Here is a 19,001-nt window from a genome sequence, read left to right on the forward strand (position 1 = left end):
AACATCATGAGCATCGTTCTACGCAATTGGGATACGATGACATGTGTCAATCAAGTCGGAGAGCCTGACCATCGCATCCCAATAGTCGCCTTGTACGACAAGCATGGGTTACTGAAGACCCATTCTAACCCGGACCTTCACATTTACTGGCTGGTCACACATTCAGTCGTTATGGAATCGTTGAATTGATTGCAGACATTTTGGATTCGTCATCAAGGCATCAGTGTACATGTTTCTTACTTGTTTTGCATAAACCAGAGACCGTATGGGATCAACAATCCATGTTCAGATGGCAGAACATAAGCGCGCACTTTGCATGTCAAGCATTATCGCTTTTCCAAAATATGACTTTTTAAAATTAATTTGAATAATATCAAAATGATTTCAGACGATATATTACATTCGCATGGTGTCGAGAAATACCCATTCCAGCTTTTTAAATATGTTTTCAGGCGATTATTTGCGTTAACATGGTGTTAACAAAACAAATACATTTTACAACATGCGATTTAAAGATAAAATATATAACAAAGAATTGGACATGCTGATTAAATAAATAGAAATAATATAAACAAATTTCATCTCAGTTGTTGCCTACAAAAACAAAACGTAGTTTATCTTTGCTATGTTCAACTAACACAAGCACAACATTTTCTTAAGCATAAACTACGTATAAAGTACCGCATTGGTCCGCTATTGATATGCCCGTTTTCTTTGTATAACCACAAGCTATGAGATCACAGAGATAAAGACTCATACTTAACCTATGTAAATTACCTACGAAAATGTATACTCAGGGTAATGGCGGTAGCATTGTTACGGTAGACAAATAAGTGTTGTTTCTGGCCTTGATCAGAACGCCGATCTCAGTTACCTCCCTTGTAGAGTGTTTTAATTAGCTTATTAGAGGAATGTGTTATTCGGGTTTCGAGACCCACTCAATTCCGCCGCTCGACTCGATCCACTATCAAAGCGCTATGCTTGGGCATAAAAGATTTACATGAAAAAACAACCAAGACAATGGGGTTGGTAATTTGCCAAATTACCACTCCGTGAACCTGTTCTCTCAACGCGCTTCTCCCAGGATGTATGGGAGTTGTTGTTGTAGGCATGTAGGTATATATGTTATTGTGATACGGGTACGTTGAGTCAGTACACCTGAGGTAACAAGTCGCGATACCTGAGTCGAGCCGCTGACATACCTGAGGTGAGGAGCTACTTTACTTACCTGTAATCAGCGTTTACTGTGGAGTATATCCAGGTACACGCCATGGACTGTGGATAGACAACAGGTGAGCCACAGCCTGTGTGTGGTGGATGTATAACGTATTTATGTTGTAAACATTTACTTAATAATGATTATGGATATTACGGGGTAAACATTTTTAATATACAGACACATGGTATTTTGCTTTTGCCTCCATCAGGTGAATTCTCGTGAAAACAGGAAGTACTGTTATACGAGAAGTTGGGGAGTTTCTTGACCACAGCATCATTGACCTGATGGGGAGGCAAGGAGCCCTGATACATTGTATATGTGTAGTAAAGAAAGCAGTTAAAGTATCACTGAAACGGTGTGTATGTATATTAAAGTAGTTGCTATCTTTATTCGAGCCGCTGTCGAGTAGTAGCTAATTTATATATCTTTAAATATTCCTTCTCATAATTACACAAGACTCGTGATTCTCTTATTATATGAACTGAAAATGTTTTTTTGTATTTGAACAATATAACGATATTGCCAATAGAACTGCTAGACTAAACCCTACACGTTGTTCGTACTGATATCGATCTTAAACGAATTTTTAAATTTTACGTTTACACGTTGTTCGTACTGACATCGATTTTAATGTTAACAAAACAGATGTCAATTCGCAATATTTACATACAAATATGGTTTAACAACATGATGACTCTGTGTCCTACTCAACGCCATCTGAGGTTGTCATTTCGCAATGCACAGCCAAGTACTTGTACTTATGAAAGTCATGTTCTCGGTTAGTTTAACTTATTGAACGGCAATATCCGGTTTCCCATAGTATATGTACATGTAAGCAGTTACGAAAACGGCAATTTCTTGTAGGTATGTAGAACAGGCTTAAGTCGATGGATGGAGAGCAGAATGTTGTAGGGTGGCTAGTCGGTTGTTCGATACCCGCGTCACACCAAAAGACGCTAACCGATGGTTCTTGTTGCCCTGCCTGTTTTCGGGATAAAACCAGAAAACATGGTCTGGTAGGTTCTCTGAGTCAGGACACCACTTCTGATACGTTGTGACATAAGCACACGAACACGCACACGCACACGCACACGCACACGCACACGCACACACACGCTACAAAAAGAACCTGAGCTCTCATTTTTCCATATTGTTACCAAATACAAAGACAACCGTGTTACTATACACAGAGTACCCCGTTTTTACGAAGCACGTTAATCTGGACACCCACTATATCTTCATAGGTATGCGGGGCGGTGGGGTGGTCTAGTGGTTAAAGCATTTGCTCGTCACGACGAATGCCCGGGTTCGATTCCCCTCATGGGTACAGTGTGTGAAGCCACTTTCTGGTGTCCCGCGCCGTGATATTGCTGGAATATTGCTAAAAGCGGCGTAAAACCATCACTCATAGATATGCAAATTCCGTATAAAACTGAAACATCACTTCAAACTCAGAGGTACTTTATTAATCACTAATGTCTTTAATCCTGGGTCTTAGGAGATCGTCCGGATTGGCGAGGTTTTGCGGTAGATTTATTTATCGTGGTGACAGAATCTGCCAGAGCATTGGCAGTATAACAGCAGTATTCGGTTTCAACACTAACACAATACCAGCCTATACACAGGGTCCAGGGAACAGCATATATGTAAATAGTGTTGTGGCTAATTGATACACCTAGCAGTACTTGATTACATACACGTATATGTGTAACAGTCGTGTGAAAGGAGACCTTAAATAACCATTCATCCATGAAGCAGATAATAGCCACAGTGTACATGAGTGCTTGAACAAGTTTGTAAATAATTCACCTTACATCAATTTATCAATAGATCGAATCAATAAAAAGATTTTTTTTTAAATAGATCGAATCTGCGTCTATTAATAAAATATATAGGTGCTATGTAGAAGATAAGGACATGTTAAGGTACAACGTGCAGCTAGGCCACTATTTTTTCTGTGTCTTAAAGGCAGCAACAACGACAATTTGATTATATTTTCTATCTGTCTCAATTTTACCTTGTACATACATTGCTTAGACCAGCTCGGGTTACTTTTTCCGAAAGAAATTAGTCTGTCTCACAGTCGCCGAACTATATTAGTTTCACTTCCGCTAAACCTTTCTACTATTCTTAGCCCTAAATGAAGGAAATCGAAATTTTTGTCGGGATAAGGGTCTACTTTCGACTTTAAATGCAATATTCGTTTCTATCTAAATGATATAAATTTAGAGACTAAGCGTTAGTCGAGCGAGAAAAGGTCGCTCCCCCATAACCCCGGCGGTGTATGTAGTTATATTTGATTCGGTACAGTATAACGCATGAGATTATAACCGATATTTAGCATAGAATTTTGTTTCTACCATCGCCGAAAATGTACTTCAACAAAAAAAATCATCGTATATTTTGAGTTGTGACAGTTGATATTGGGGATTACACACCAAATCACATTCGGTGTCGATAAGATTCGATTCGATTCGATTGTGTATTCAGTAAAGACTTGGGCTATGTGCCCCTCGTCATCATTTTACACTGTATACATGATATAATATGGTTATCCATTGAAATATACATATTTTTTACATTTACAAAGGAGGCTGGACAAAACATTCGGTACTTACATGCAAACTTTATGTATTTACATAATTTTGCAATACTATCTTTAGATGGGTTTCTTAATAATTCCAAAAATTTCAACATACTTGGTTTCTTCCAAAAATAACGTTTAATCAGCTGTTTTCGATGTACTGTATGTTTTGGGCAAATTAAACCGAAATGGTATTCATCTTCGATTACATTTACAATATTTTCTTTACAGTAGATACAATATCTTTTCTCCCGATCAATATTTTCATAACGCCCAGTTTCGATTTTTAATTTATGACACGAAATTCGTAACATAGTTAAATACCTAACAGTGGATGTAAAGCATCTAAGTATAATTCATATCCAAATTCACTTTTGATATTGCTGTATAGCCATAATTTACTACTTGTCGTGTATGCTGTTGAGCTGACGGTGTAGAATTTCACAACATTGGCGACACTGGCATCACTACTACTGGTAATCAACCATGGATAATTAGTTTAACGGAAGTAATTGATGTTGTATTCATCTACGTAAACTGACGTACAATAGAAACGGTACATAATGCTTGTGCACTATCAAAACACCTTTCTAAAAAAAACTTTATTTTGGTTGGAAAATGACACACACACACACCCCTTTTTGCCTTCGCCAGGCGGGGTAACAACAAGTTCTATTTAACTTCTTGGCGCGGACAGAAATAGAACCACCGGCCTTGCGTTCTCCTCTCCGGTCTATCTGCTGATGAACGAGGTATGTCGAGACCACGTATGATACGAGGATCTTCCATAGTTAGCCAATCTGTTTAACGCTGTAATGCAACTAATGTGACATCAAAAAACATTCCAACCACGTGATTGATAGCATGACCAAATATGCAAACTGTCCACACCATCGCGGTTGGAGTTGGGTCGGTTGGGTAGTCTATTGACTGAAGCGTTACCACACCACACATTCAATGTTCAATGTTCGAATGTTAAAACTGCCTCTTCCTGGGTAGTGGGGTAGTCCAGTGGTTAAAGTGTTCGCTGGTCACCCCGAAGACCCTTTTAAAATGCCCACATGGGTACAATGTGTGAAGCCCATTTCTGGAGTTCCCCCTCCGTGATATTGCTAGAATATTGGTAAAGGTGGCGTGCGTAATTAAAACCCAACTCACTCACCCTTCCATGGTTAGCGCTATAAATAGGACATTAGTACATGCAGCACATGTACACGTGCATGTACGACGCTCTATAAGGGCAATGATACTCTTTTCACGTCACAGTGAGTGAGTGAGTTTAGTTGTACGCCCCTTATACCAATATTCCAGCAATATCACGGCGAGGGACACCAGAAATGGTCTTCACACATTGCACCCGTGCAGGGAATCGAACCCGGGTCTTCGGCGCGCGAACGCCTTAACCACTAGGCCACCCCGCAGCCCCGTCACCTCACTGTTAACCAAAGAACCGAAATACATTACACCGAAGCGGTAGTCAACTTTATTTCGAACACCCCTTCACTATAACAACGCAGCGTAATAATATTCTCTACCCTTTATTCAATTAATGTACTGCCTCCGACGCCCTTAACCCCGTTTTTATACCGAGGTATTTTAGTTGCTAGGTAGACTGTCAACTCCCATGTCAACTAAGGCTTATAAATAAAATCTCCGTATCTAACGGCGGTTCGGTATCAACTTTGAAATGAGACACTGTGATAGACATATAATCCACAAGCACACTATGCTATATTTCATTACTTGATTAATGCATGTACTAGGATCATCGTATTTCAGTATTCCGATCTTGTTATTGATGGCTTGCGACTGATTTCAAATACATTGACGAGACACGGATACATTGATCACTCTGCGGGGGTTACGGGTGGGACGTCCTCAGGGTCTACAACTAAGACTTGTATTTTGTATATATATGTAAATACGTCTAGGGTGTTCGTGAGATCAACATGGTTGTGAGAGACGAGTCGCGGCACGTACCTGCTCCCAATATCTACCCACGGTTAATACGATACCACTAAATCTTGGATACCTTGAAGATCAATACAAGGCTTGAATAACTAACACGCATATGTCCGAAGTATACTTTATATTTTATCTATGATGTGAGCATATACGTAGATGAAAGGCAAACCCACATCTACTCACGGGCTGTGTTAATAGACATGTCACTGGCACGAGCAGGCAGGTATATTATGCAAATTGTAAAATGAAATCTATGAAAGTTACTCCTTAAAATATTTACACTAGCAGGTATTTACTGTTGGGTAATAAAATGGAAAACTGGATTTGAGCAACGAATTGCAAACATTATCAAAACGTTACCAGGTTACTGAATCAATGCACATGTAAGGCCCAATATCGCGGTATATTGCCGTATCAAATACCTTACCATCCAATACCCAGCTCTTGTTGTTACCTATTAGCTGGTCCTACCTTCCCTGACACAAATATATCCAGTGCAGCCCATGCAAGTCTATAACATCAAGTGTAGATTTCTGAAATCACCAGTTCAATATATTTTACTAATATATGATATGAAGGATATTTTCTGTAAAATATGTTCATTTCAGAGAGTTTTACGTTCTTTTGTCCGGCAGTTTTTTGGTGTATTGGAAATTCCCCACTCACAATCATAAATGTTTATATATAACATAACAATCATTTCTCATTTTGATTAAATGTCTAGTTTACACAACGTACGTGTATATTGTATAAGAAACCATCGGTAGAAACATGCGAGTAGTGAACAAGGGAGATAACTGCATGTCCAAAAGAAATATGTTTTAAATGACGTCACTGTAAAATCGATCCGTGTAAATCTATCGATCAGATCAGATAGTGTTCAGCTTGTCAGTAACGCAGTAAGATACGATGTAAGGAGGTGGTGCGTGCGGGCAACACCATGTCGAGGACGACGTGTCTTACCACTCGCAATGGCGGACACTATCCGTGTCATCAGAGTCGCGATGGTGATCTTCTGTAACAGTCCCAGGTCAGCGCTTTTCTATCTAGCAGTGGCAATTATCAAATGTTTCAAAAACTATCAGATTTCAGGAACGCCACCTCTGTAATTGTACCAGAGACCAGCTAGAATTAACGATAAACTTAGACCGATTATTATTATAATAAGTGCATGTACATGTATATGTTTTGGTCCAATTCAAGTCCTGTTTTTGTCTCACCATAATGACAAATTATATCATTTATATCATTTATATCATTTATAAAATTATAAGGTAAAAAACAGTATTTTAGACAGTTGTCTTTCAGTGTTATTAAAAGCAACAAGCCTTAGCGAAATAAAAAAAAAACGTATGAATGAGCAATTAAACAACTGGCAAACTTCTGGTCTCTGAGCAATGGTTAGCAGAATCTATGAGCACAGTGGTATATACTTCATGCGAATGCACAAATCTTCCCACGGACGTGCATTGCTACACAGTCACACGTACACTCACGCACGCACGCAGACAGGCAGACATACACACACAGACGCATATGCTTACATCCCCACACTACATACAGTAGCACGTCTTTAAGTGGCATTTAGAAGTTGGTATGGTGATAAGGAGCTGATCCAGAGGGGGTGCGCTACCCCCCTTCTCCCCGAAAAAAAATTCCCCGAGGAGCATTTCCCTTTAATGATATATTTGTACCCTCTTCTCCAAAATCCTGGATTCGCCCTTGGTGATCAGGTAAAAACAAATTACGGGCAATAACTTCTTTATTGCAAAAGATGCAACGTTTCGAATCTATTGCAATAAAGAAGTCAATCCATAAAATTGGTTCCTCTTCATACAATAACACGTTCAATGCATTTCAGCACTCATGCCTTTGTACAAGCGCTGTTTCTTGGGAATCCCAAAACATAATCTCCCGTAAGTCGGAGACTAAATGCAAACTGTTTTTTAGTCAGGAATGTTCACGTTAAAATTCGAGATTCGGTTCTTAAAAGTGGGAATAAAACCCAGACAAAACGAACACATGAACCACAGGACTACCGCACCATCACCACCTCCTGAGTGATGAGCAGACCGCCTGTTGAAACAGAACAAAACCGTCTAGTCTAACATAGTAGTCTTTGAAATGATCATATGTTACAAAAAAACAGTTCTTCAATTATTTTCATGAAAACTATTTATAAATCTTGACTTGCATGGGCAGTGTAGGATATAAATATATCAGGATCTCTTCTTTGAGTGGCATTTAGAAGTTGAGAAGGACAATATAGACAAACTTTATGGATATAATGACCTATATTTCGCGAGTGCGACGTTTAGATACAGAGCAAGCAGCACAACGGTACAAGAATCTGTGTAGAATCGTCGCACTCACGAAATAAAGTTGTTATGTATAAAGTTTGTCTATATTGTTTCCGGATCTGTGTCAAAAACACATGAAGGTCCGGGTTAGAATGAGCCTTCAGTAGCCCATGCTTGTCGTAAGAGGCCACTAACGGGATCAGGTGGTCAGGCTCGCTTACTTGGTTGACAAATGTCATCGGTTCCCAATTGCGCAGATCGATGCCCATGCTGTTGATCACTGGATTGTCTGGTACAGACTCGATTATTTACAGACCGCCGCCATATAGCTGGAATATTGCTGAGTGTGGCGTTCAACTAAAACACTGTCCTCGATGATGATGGTGATGATAATGATTTGGAGATTTAACGTCCTCTAAATTACGCATGATTTATAAAAGCCATCTTGCGTATGTGTATACCCGGAGAATAATAATATCGCACTTCGTCTCCGCCGTGCGATGTTGTGTCAACTGACCCAACTGTTTGGTTTGAGTTCGTACACACACGGCAATCTAGATACCACATATCTAGACTGGCACCCCTGCCACGTGTATTTTGACGGTCATATCATGATAGCTCCTACTGTAGACAATGACTGGTTTGATGATCCTACAGTCTGCGCTCAGTGACACTGATTGGATGACACCTGTCTGTCTCCTCCCGATAAACTTTTACCAAGTTCCAAATCCCACAGACAATCACTCACACATTTCTTAACACATTGCGACCCTTACAAATGCCATTTAAGAAAACACGACTAATTGTTGTCCTCACCAGCAAATCCCCCTATTTTGATACGTACAATTGTTGTTACCCGGTCTAGCGTCCCTAAGAGGGTAATAGAAGAAGAGATCGCTCCTACCCAGCCCCTCCCCCCATTTCCCATACCCTCGGGACACAATCACCCCCAATTGGCCGTAGTTAGATCGGCGCCTTGCTTCTATGTGTACATATACGTGATTGCCATTGACTTACCCTAATCACAGTTACCGCGGCTGCCAAATCGACCGGTGATAAAAAGCTTTAATTTAGGCTTAGGTCTCTAATTGTCTTTCCGTGTTTCGCTGGTATGGGTATCCCTTCTTTGAAGATTCAATGGTGGTCCAACCGTGAGACAGCGGGTCAGTGGTAGAGTTAGTAAGGGTGTGTCGGACGTACGAGAAGGACGGGATACACAGCGTCCTGATTTGAACAGGTGAACAACGTCAATCATTTTTCTGTTCCGAAAGCATATGAAATCATTTATTAATTAATAAGTATATTACTGGGAATGTGTATTAGGTGGAGCTTTTTGATGTGGGGATAGTATTAAGTTGGAGATTTCTTTCTTTGTTTGTTTTTTTGCTTAAATTTATAAATTTATTTTTGTGGGGGGACGTAGGGGTTGTGAATATTTAGATTGCGGGATGTGCTTAGGTTGCTGACGTTTCCTCGGGAGTTTACGTTCATTTGTGTTTCTTGCATTTTTTGTAGGTCTGCTTGTACTTTTCATCGGGAGTGGGTGGGGGTGGGTATGTCGTATGTGTTTTTTAGTTTTTTTTTAACTATTATGGCTTTTTGTCTTTTTCTGTTTGGTAAATCTTTCTCTTTTTTCTCCCTTCTTAGTGGAGGTGGGTTGCATTAATCGTCATGCTGTGGTGATCTTTAATTCCCTGTTTTACAGTAAGGATTCAATGGCAGGTTTGTCATTTGACCTAACTGTGACCGATAACATGCATGTTTTACGGGGAAAGTGTCGATGTTTCATGTCTTTGTCAAATATTGCATTGTATTGCAAATATCCACATCATGCACATAAACGTCATCCTTGTATCTTAACCTTATTCATATATACGTTGCCAGTAACAAAAGTCAGCATATCAGCCGTGACAATTATCCAATTAGCAGGCATTAGAAAACTGAAAATTTACAGGACGGAGATTTGCGTTATATTGAAGTTAATCTCGTTCTTACGATAATCCGAATGTGTATCCTCGGTCACGCTAATCCCTTAATCCTTCGTTTGGCACGTACAAGCCTTACGCACCTGCAGTTCTGTGACAGCTAAGAGGCCAAAGCTTGACGCACAAAGTGACCTACACAATAAGCCTGTAATGTATGTGTACGAGAACCCATTTGTCAACAACATGCACCTACAACCTGAGATAATAGCCTGTAAACTTGAAGACTGTCAGGCACTTTAGCTCTTGATCAAGACTTTGGACTTATAGAAGCAAAATAACAAGTAGGTTCACTGCATGCCGGTGAAATTAGATTGGTGAAAAATTGCAATTGTTAAATGTTTTCCAACACATGATGGACATGTATGGTATGCATATTAGGTCGGGTTTATTCATGGAGGCCTAACGGACATTGATAACTCCTGGACAATGTTACGTAAAAGCAGTTATGGTCCATTTCTTCTTTACGTGGTATTTAGAAACTGGTATGATGAACTTCTTTGAGAGGCATTTTATGATGAAGGTATGATGAAGATGAACACTTTTTATGGATAGACAGCTTCTGTGTTGCAATAGATGCGACGTTTCGGATTAGATGTTAACACCGTTAACGAGCAAATTATGCCCCATTGCATATTATTATAGCTGTTGTGATGTCATAATAGAACAATTGTGGTCTTATGAAAGTACATGTTGATCCTTAACTTTTCATAGTAGTCTACCAACGTGTATAACAATACGTCTTTGATGGGCATTTTAGAAGTTGAGGTGATGAAGGATGATGATAATTTTGTGGATATACAACTTCTTTATTGTATGAAAGGCGAGGTTTCGACATAGATTCTACTGTCGTTGTTAAGCAAGTGATAACAAAAATACAACAGCAAAGAAAACTATTGTCATTAAAATCTCAATTCCAGTTCTGGTTTTGTTATTCTCCACGACCGTCCAGAGATATGGTGAAAGGATCCGTTAACGAAAGTTGCAGGACTCGTTCGAGGAGCCCATTAATATTGTTGCATCTGCTTACATACTAGTCCATCCTAACTTTACAGACGAGAGCGTCTTCTATTACACTGACGGTGCTATCTGTGGGAGATGTCGTAGGCTACATTGTGATCTAATCCCTTGTAATTCGTCCAGCCGTGATTGTCACCCTACATGTGCTATGTTAACGTCGTCTTTGTGGTGGTCGTGACAAATTTATTGCCCTGAACCCGTCCCTCATGAGTTGTTGTCTGTCCACAGGTATCACTAGCACACCGCCACCATGCTGAGAACGTGTACCCCGGGGCCAGCTCCCCATCTCCGAGCCCCGTCCCCTACGGAGGGACTGAGACGCCAGATCGTTGATATGGTCAGGATTACAGACCATGGACTGGGCCAACGTTCAGCCACCATCATATACGACTTACGACAGAGACAGGTTGTACAAGGGGAGACAACTCGTGGGAAAACACCCGACATACGACGAATCCCTGCAAGAAACCGAGATTTTGGTCATGACCTCGACACATCCAAATCATCTGGATCTCTTCCCCAGCCATGTAAGACATCGACACCCTACACTCAAAGACGTGAGGTAAAACGAGACAGTGAGGCAAGAAACCTGTCCCCAAACCGCTTCAAGACAGCCTTCCAGATCCCAAGTCCCCCGCGGACATCCCAGGGTGTCCCCGAGACGACAAAGAGGCCCCGGACAGGTCAGGGTCGAGAGCGGAGGGTCGTGAGGACAAAGAGCATCCGGCTTCAGAATGACACTGCTGGTCCTCACTGTCAATCCTCGGATTCCTCCAGTCCGTCGGACGAGAAGACAACCAGCAAAACATCAGGAGAACCTTGTGAAGTTCGTGGCAACGCCATCAGTTCATCGCCAACACGATCAAGAGTTATGTCCCCTGTGAAGAGGGCTGAGGTGCAGCGCCGTGCTACGCTGTTCTCGACCTCGCTTGAACTGTTCCGAAGGCGACTGAAGATGAACCAAAGTAAATTTTTCAGTTGTAATAAAGTTAATCCAGAGGAGTATGTGATAAGGAAAGAAGAGAGAAAACCCTCGGCGAAACAGCGACTGAATGTTAACAATATTCCAAATTCGAAAAAACTCCATCACCGGTTCGTGTCGCTCAAACGCAACTGGAGGATTCAGCTGACGATAGTCTGGAGACGAAGCAGACAAGATGTTCCTACAGATTGCCCGAAGTAACGGATGAAGAAAAACAGGTAAGGGGGCGAAAACTTTAGAAATGGATGTATAGACTCACTTTAATTTTACTCTGAAGACATATATCCCCTGGCCGACTCATCGCCCCAGGATTACCGCCATGGTTTATGCCTTTATGGGGCATCACAGTCAATGAAGCTTTCAAAGAAATGTTTATTTGCCCTTTACAATCATTGCACCTCAATCCGCGCTTTTATTGCACATATTATACCCAAGGTGAAATTCGCTGGGAAACCTGTTTTCCACCATTGCAACTGATGTCAACCCGAACAAAAGGCTAATGTCACTTGACCTTAGGCAAGGGGGTGTAAATAGAGGAAACAATACCTTTCTCCCCGGATATAATCCCCACAATAAACATTACCTTTGCTCCAACCTCCATTCAATCAGACCCTACCTCCACGACCAATTAATCTCCCCATGAAAGCCTCATTATGACACAAAACATAAGACCGCCAATAGCCAGCCCTGCTTGAAGTGGAGTTAATTAGGCCGGTACCGGCACACCCGCTTGAGATAGAAAACAGATACCAGGTGGGAGATTGCTTCAGAAGCAGGTGCCCGTTCAGGGAGGTCCTTTGATGGAGACGCAGTGTCCAGTGAGGCTGGACAGGCAGTGGACGATGGCCAGCTTCCACCCTCAGAATTATCCGTGGCAAGGGTTCGTGTGGGACATGGCCAACCCTTATTACCCCTACAGACCAGTGAGATACCCTCTTGTTAGCCTCCTATCATAGCCTCCTATCATACATATCAATCAAAACTATACATTTCTTTCCTTGTTACATTTCAGATGTCTCGTGTATTTTATGATTACCATTGAAAAATACTCCGAATAACAACAAGCCAGGAATTGCTGAAATAACCATGAGATTATGGGTTATCTGCTTTTGCATTTGTGTTATTTATGTGCCGTAGAATGATTAAGAAATTGAACTTTACAATTTTGACTGGTTGCAAATTTCCATATTCTCAAAACGAAGTCCTCGTTTCATGCGTAACTGGGCTTGATGTCTGATATTTGTCAATATAATCGATTTTGTTTAATGCTTCATGTTTGACTATTTCGTAAATCATTCGAACATGCCTCTTGTAGTTTCAAATAATCATTCTTTGAAGTTAATTTGTTAACAATACCTACCAGTCACTGTAGCACAGTAATGTAAAGATGTGAGCTTTACCGACACTAACGTGTTTACATGTTTACGTACATAACCGTCACCAATCTTAGGAGAATCTCTGGAAAATGCAAATAGAAAAATGTATAAACTGCAGAGTTATTCTTTATTTATGGACTATTTTGAAATGAAACCTATCGTGATGCATTTGTTATCTGGGTATGTATATTTGTGTACGTAGTAAATACAACGAAGCTTTATTTTTCATCAGGTGTCGTTCGGCGACCTCCGCAGCCTTCCGCAGGTACAGACATACGTTCTAGAAGATGACGGCTCAGACCATGCCCGTCGACGCACATTCAGAGAACCTGCTCCACTAACGTCTCACAACCTCGGCATCCACAACATGTTTATGGACCAACAACGTCGACGACCTCGCGTTGAAGCTAATGGGGTTATTTACGACGCTCGGACATGGCGTTGGGTGGAAGAGTCGAATGCACAAGGCCGAGTCCAAAGAATGGTTCGATTCAACATCTCGTCAAATCCCGTCACAGAAACGGCTTCGGACTCGAGTAGAGTGATCTCGGACGGGTCACGTGATTAGTGTCACCCTGTCCTTATAAACATAATAGGGTATAGATCCCTAGTGCCTGTGATAATGGTGGACAAAGTGATATTTCATTCATCGGAGTATCCCAGTGGATTATGACGTCATATATTCGGATACCTATGAGTTTGACATGTCTGTTTACAAGTGATCACATGATTTAGTGGTGATGGATATAGTTCATTAACCCAAGTTTTGCCTTCATGAATATACTTGATGAATATACTTGATGGATATATTTTGTATTACACCGTGTACATACTTACTTAAGTTTCAAAGTATTTACCGTATTATATGTCTTGGCATAGAAATAATGTACATGTATTGTGTCTAATGGAGCCAGAGCAGTAAATGTAGTTCCGTAGTTCCGTAGAACTTTATTTCGCTTCCCGACACTGCTCCTCATTTTCGTTTGTAGGGAATTTTTAGTATCTTATTGAAATATCCGTTTCGCTTCGTAGATATTTCTTCGTGTAACGGAAGTTCCAAAACGGAATTATTTAGCGTGTGTCAGTGGACATCGTGAAGCTTTTTTCGGTGGCGGATAAAGACAAATAGATTCAATGGGGCATCCATTGTGTCCTGAACTAAACACGCGTCCCCAACACTGTCAAACGGGGTTTTGACGGAACAGTGGGATGACGTATCTTCAGACACGCGTCATACTGATCTGATGTTTCGATGCCCGACGTAGAGTGTAGTGTTCGTATTGTTGCGTTTCGTGTGTCTATGCATCGGCTACTGACGGTTAACTGACATCCCATACCATCAGATCGTATAAACAGTTAACATTAGTTTCAAGTAACTGATATTTCACAGAATATTTGGCACGCCGAACAATCAGATCATATTGTCAGTTAACTTCAGTTTCGAGTTGCTGATATTTTGCTGATACCTAATACCATCAGATCATATTATCGGTTAAGATAAGTCTCGTTTAACTAATATTTCGCAGAATAGTTCACCGACACCCCTTACCATACCAATTACCATACCATATTATCAGATCATATTGTCAATTAACATCAGTTTCGACTAACTGATATTTCGCAGAATATTTCGTAACACCCCATACCTTCAGATCATATTATCAGTTAACATCTCTTTCGACTGATATTTCGCAGAATATTACGTGACACCCCATACTTTCATATCATATTATCAGTTAACTTTAGGTTCGAGTAACTATTAATGTATTAGTTTCGGATAACTGATATTTTGAGGACTGTTTCGTTGATACTCCTTCCCATCAGATCAAATCAACTTACAGTTCGAGTAACTGATATTGCGCTGACACCATATGCCATCAGATCATATTATCGTTTCGGTCAAGTGGCATTTCGCTGTTGATACACATTCAGTTCATATTGATGTTTCGTAGAATATTTCGCGGACACCATCATCTCATATTATCAGTTAATATCCGTTTCGGATAACTGATGTTTCGAAAAGGTTTCGGCTGATATCCTATACCACCAGATCGTATTACCAGTTTCGTGTAACTGATATTCGATAACACCATGTATCACCAGATCATATTATCGGTTGTCATCAGTTTCGTGTAACTGATATTTCGATAACACCATGTATCACCAAATCATATTATCGGTTGTCATCAGTTTCGTGTAACTGCTATTTCGATAACACCATGTATCACCAGATCATATTATCGGTTGTCATCAGTTTCGTGTAACTGCTATTTCGATAACACCATGTACCACCAGATCATATTATCGGTTGTCATCAATTTCGTGTAACTGCTATTTCGATAACACCATGTATCACCAGATCATATTATCGGTTGTCATCAGTTTCGTGTAACTGCTATTTCGATAACACAATGTACCACCAGGTCATATAATCAGTTAACATCAGTTTCGTGTAACTGATATTTCGATAACACCAGATACCACCAGAGAATATTATCGGTTGTCATCAGTTTCGTGTAACTGATATTTCGATAACACCATGTACCACCAGGTCGTATAATCAGTTAACATCAGTTTCGTGTAACTGATATTTCGATAACACCAGATACCACCAGAGAATATTATCGGTTGTCATCAGTTTCGTGTAACTGATATTCGATAACACTATGTACCACCAGGTCGTATAATCAGTTAACATCAGTTTCGTGTAACTGATATTTCGATAACACCAGATACCACCAGAGAATATTATCGGTTGTCATCAGTTTCGTGTAACTGATATTTCGATAACACCATGTACCACCAGATCGTATAATCAGTTAACATCAGTTTCGGGTAACTGATATTTCGCAGAATGTTTCGCTGACACCCATAACATGATGCCATAATTATATTATCAGTTTCGGGTAACTGATATTTCGATAACACCATGTACCACCAGAGCATATTATCAGGTTGTCATCAGTTTCGAGTAACTGATATTTCGCAGAATGTTTCGCTGACACTCATAACATGATGCCATAATTATATTATCAGTTTCGGGTAACTGATATTTCGCTGAAGATTTCGCTGACATCCCATACCATCAAATCATATTATCAGTTGAAATCAATTTCGGATAACTGATATTTCGCAGATGTTTCGGCTGACCCCCCATACCACTAGAACGTATTATCAGTTAACATCAGTTTCAGGTAACTGCTATTTCGTTAACGCCATATACCATCAGATCATATTATCACTTAACATATCCGTTTCGGTCAAGTGGTATTTCGCTGATGATATAGAATCTACATCCAGTTAACACTGATCTTTCGTAGAATATTTCGCGGACATTCAATGCCATCAAATCGTGTTCGGATCAGTTTCGGATAACTGATATTTCTCAGAATTTTCTGATGACACCCCATATCATTGCTTGCATTATCAGTTAACATCAGTTTCGAGTAACTGATATTTCGTTGATCACATCATCAGATCATATTATCACTTAACATATAAATTTCGGTCAAGTGGTATTAACGCTGATGTTTCGCAGGATATTTCACGACACAATGTCCCATTCTGTTTCTGGTTCAACACGAGTTATCGGACCTGATTGTGGAATACCAATACATTTTGTGTTCATTATCTCATCATTACATCACCCATCGTAGCCCAAATCTTTACTGTTGACCTGGTTAAATGATGGCCCGTTCAGTTTCGAACGTTTTCGCTGAACACAAGTACTGATGGATTTGTTCGGCAAGATGACGGGACCGACATATCGAGATACTGTGAGTGTCCCATTCGTTTCGGTTGTAAGTTTCCAATATTGTGCACTCTTTTGAAAGGAAAAGTTGATCTCGACATGCTGTTAACTGGAATATGAGTTCCATTTTTGTAAAACTGAATTTTCCCTTCGAGGTTTCGAATTTCGACCGACGCTCGTGGCCTTCATCCGTGCAAATGTGGATGCCAACAGACACTAGAACTGCCAAGTTTGTAGACTTGGAAAATATATCCCCAACTGACCTTTTCGTGTTAGCATTGCGTTTGTGACACTGCAGAGAAGGGGAAATGGATTTGTTTGGTTCCAATGAGATGCATATTTCGTTTTTATTCCCTGTGAGAGCGCTTTTTCGGATTTACTCCATCAGTAGTCGGACTGTCAATTGTTTCGTCTTTTCGCAAAATCTGACACAAATACGGTGGTCGTTTTCAGACAAAACGATTCTATCGTCTGATTCTCGCACAGTATTATTTTCTTCTGAATGCTTTGAGGGAAATAGTACATTTGTTTCACGAGGGCGGTCACGTATCGCCTTTCGTCGCTTTCGTTCCCCCATGCAAGCCCATATTACCCATTGTATGGAGGATTGGACGTGTAGTGTTTCTATGCCAAGACATACGCAATATCATGTACATTACCTATGGATTACGTATCAATTTTAATACTCAAATCAAATGTGAAATTGTGATATCCCTTCCCCTTCCTACCCCTAAGGTGCAAACCTGCTATAAAATCGGAGTCAATATATAACTCGACAGCATTGCTTAATTAATTTTCTTATCAGCTATACAATCTACGATACCCTGAAGGGTGTATATGATTACATGTACACGACGAAGCAATAAATGCATGTACATAATATCACTGTAAATATACGGATCTAAGTGCCATGTTTTATATGAACGATGCCCATGTATAGTGTGTACACTATATGTATCAGTTATGTACCTCGTGTAATGTTTTGAGAAATGTCAATGTACATTATTAAATGATGCTCAAATCGGCTGGAAATCTACACGCGCACTTGCTTCTGTTTTGATAAAGGTGTTCCAAGCAAACGATTTTCACTTGCATTTTCATTGTGATTTTATGTATGTACATGTTTTTCAAGGGCGGACATTGACATTTCTTATTGTTTGAAGTATAGTGTGACAAAATAAATAGTAAACAACTGCATATTGACATTATCGTTTTCTTTCGCGTTTGTTATTTTACGTTCTCTTCTTTGAATTAACACTTTAAAAAAAGTCGGATGGTGGTCACGGTATTAAAAAGTCCATATACACTTTACAAAAGGAGTGCAGCTTCAGATATGCAGGGTTAATGTACCTAAAATGGAATATGGTGGCCAAGTGGTCTCCGCTATCGCAACTGCTATCATTCCACAATCGTTTTGTTCGAATCCCAGATTTGGGCGGAAAGTGAACCTTGCTTTGTCAGTTCCACAATCATTTTTGGGTATCACCAATGTTGGAAGCTCCTTTTAACTGCGTCATTGGAGTTTTTATCTTCTACGTGAGACGAAAATATTGTCACACGTGTAGTATGGGTTAGTGGTGTAGTGGGACTATGGCCACGTAAAACGTCAATTATTGTTTTGGATTGGAGAGTTTTACAAGTTCAAACACAGTAACATTACTTTGCATTGTAGTCGTTATCATTATGGAATGTGTTGGTTGTCAAGATTGTCATCATGATCAAACCTGTCGCCTGTATATATAGATTCGCCTAGTCAGTGTCACGATCGTTCACAATGATCAAACGTGTCACCTGTATATGTAGGTACGCCGATTCAGTGTCA

General features: G+C 40.2%; 1 protein-coding gene across 6 annotated transcripts; it reads left to right on the forward strand.

Annotated features, from left to right (window-relative positions):
• Positions 1 to 950: 950 nt before the first annotated feature.
• LOC124265702 lies at positions 951 to 18,376 on the forward strand. Of its 6 annotated transcripts, none has more exons than XR_006895507.1 (4): positions 951 to 1,292; positions 11,299 to 12,270; positions 13,661 to 16,182; positions 16,383 to 18,376. XR_006895507.1 is itself a non-coding variant. In XM_046700504.1 (3 exons), the coding sequence occupies exon 2, from the start codon at positions 11,321 to 11,323 to the stop codon at positions 12,251 to 12,253; it is 933 nt and encodes a 310-aa protein (XP_046556460.1). In that variant the 5' UTR covers positions 951 to 1,292; positions 11,299 to 11,320; the 3' UTR covers positions 12,254 to 12,270; positions 13,661 to 18,376. The 6 variants fall into 6 exon arrangements, 3 of the variants coding, with proteins under 3 accessions (XP_046556460.1, XP_046556462.1, XP_046556461.1); XR_006895509.1 differs by having other exon boundaries at positions 13,661 to 15,649; positions 15,906 to 18,376; XR_006895508.1 differs by having other exon boundaries at positions 13,661 to 15,585; positions 15,788 to 18,376.
• The last annotated feature ends 625 nt before the right edge of the window (positions 18,377 to 19,001 follow it).

This window comes from Haliotis rubra, unplaced genomic scaffold (genome assembly GCF_003918875.1).
Source record: "Haliotis rubra isolate DU_JTF1 unplaced genomic scaffold, ASM391887v1 Scf99, whole genome shotgun sequence".
Classification (NCBI taxonomy): Eukaryota; Metazoa; Mollusca; class Gastropoda; order Lepetellida; family Haliotidae; genus Haliotis; species Haliotis rubra.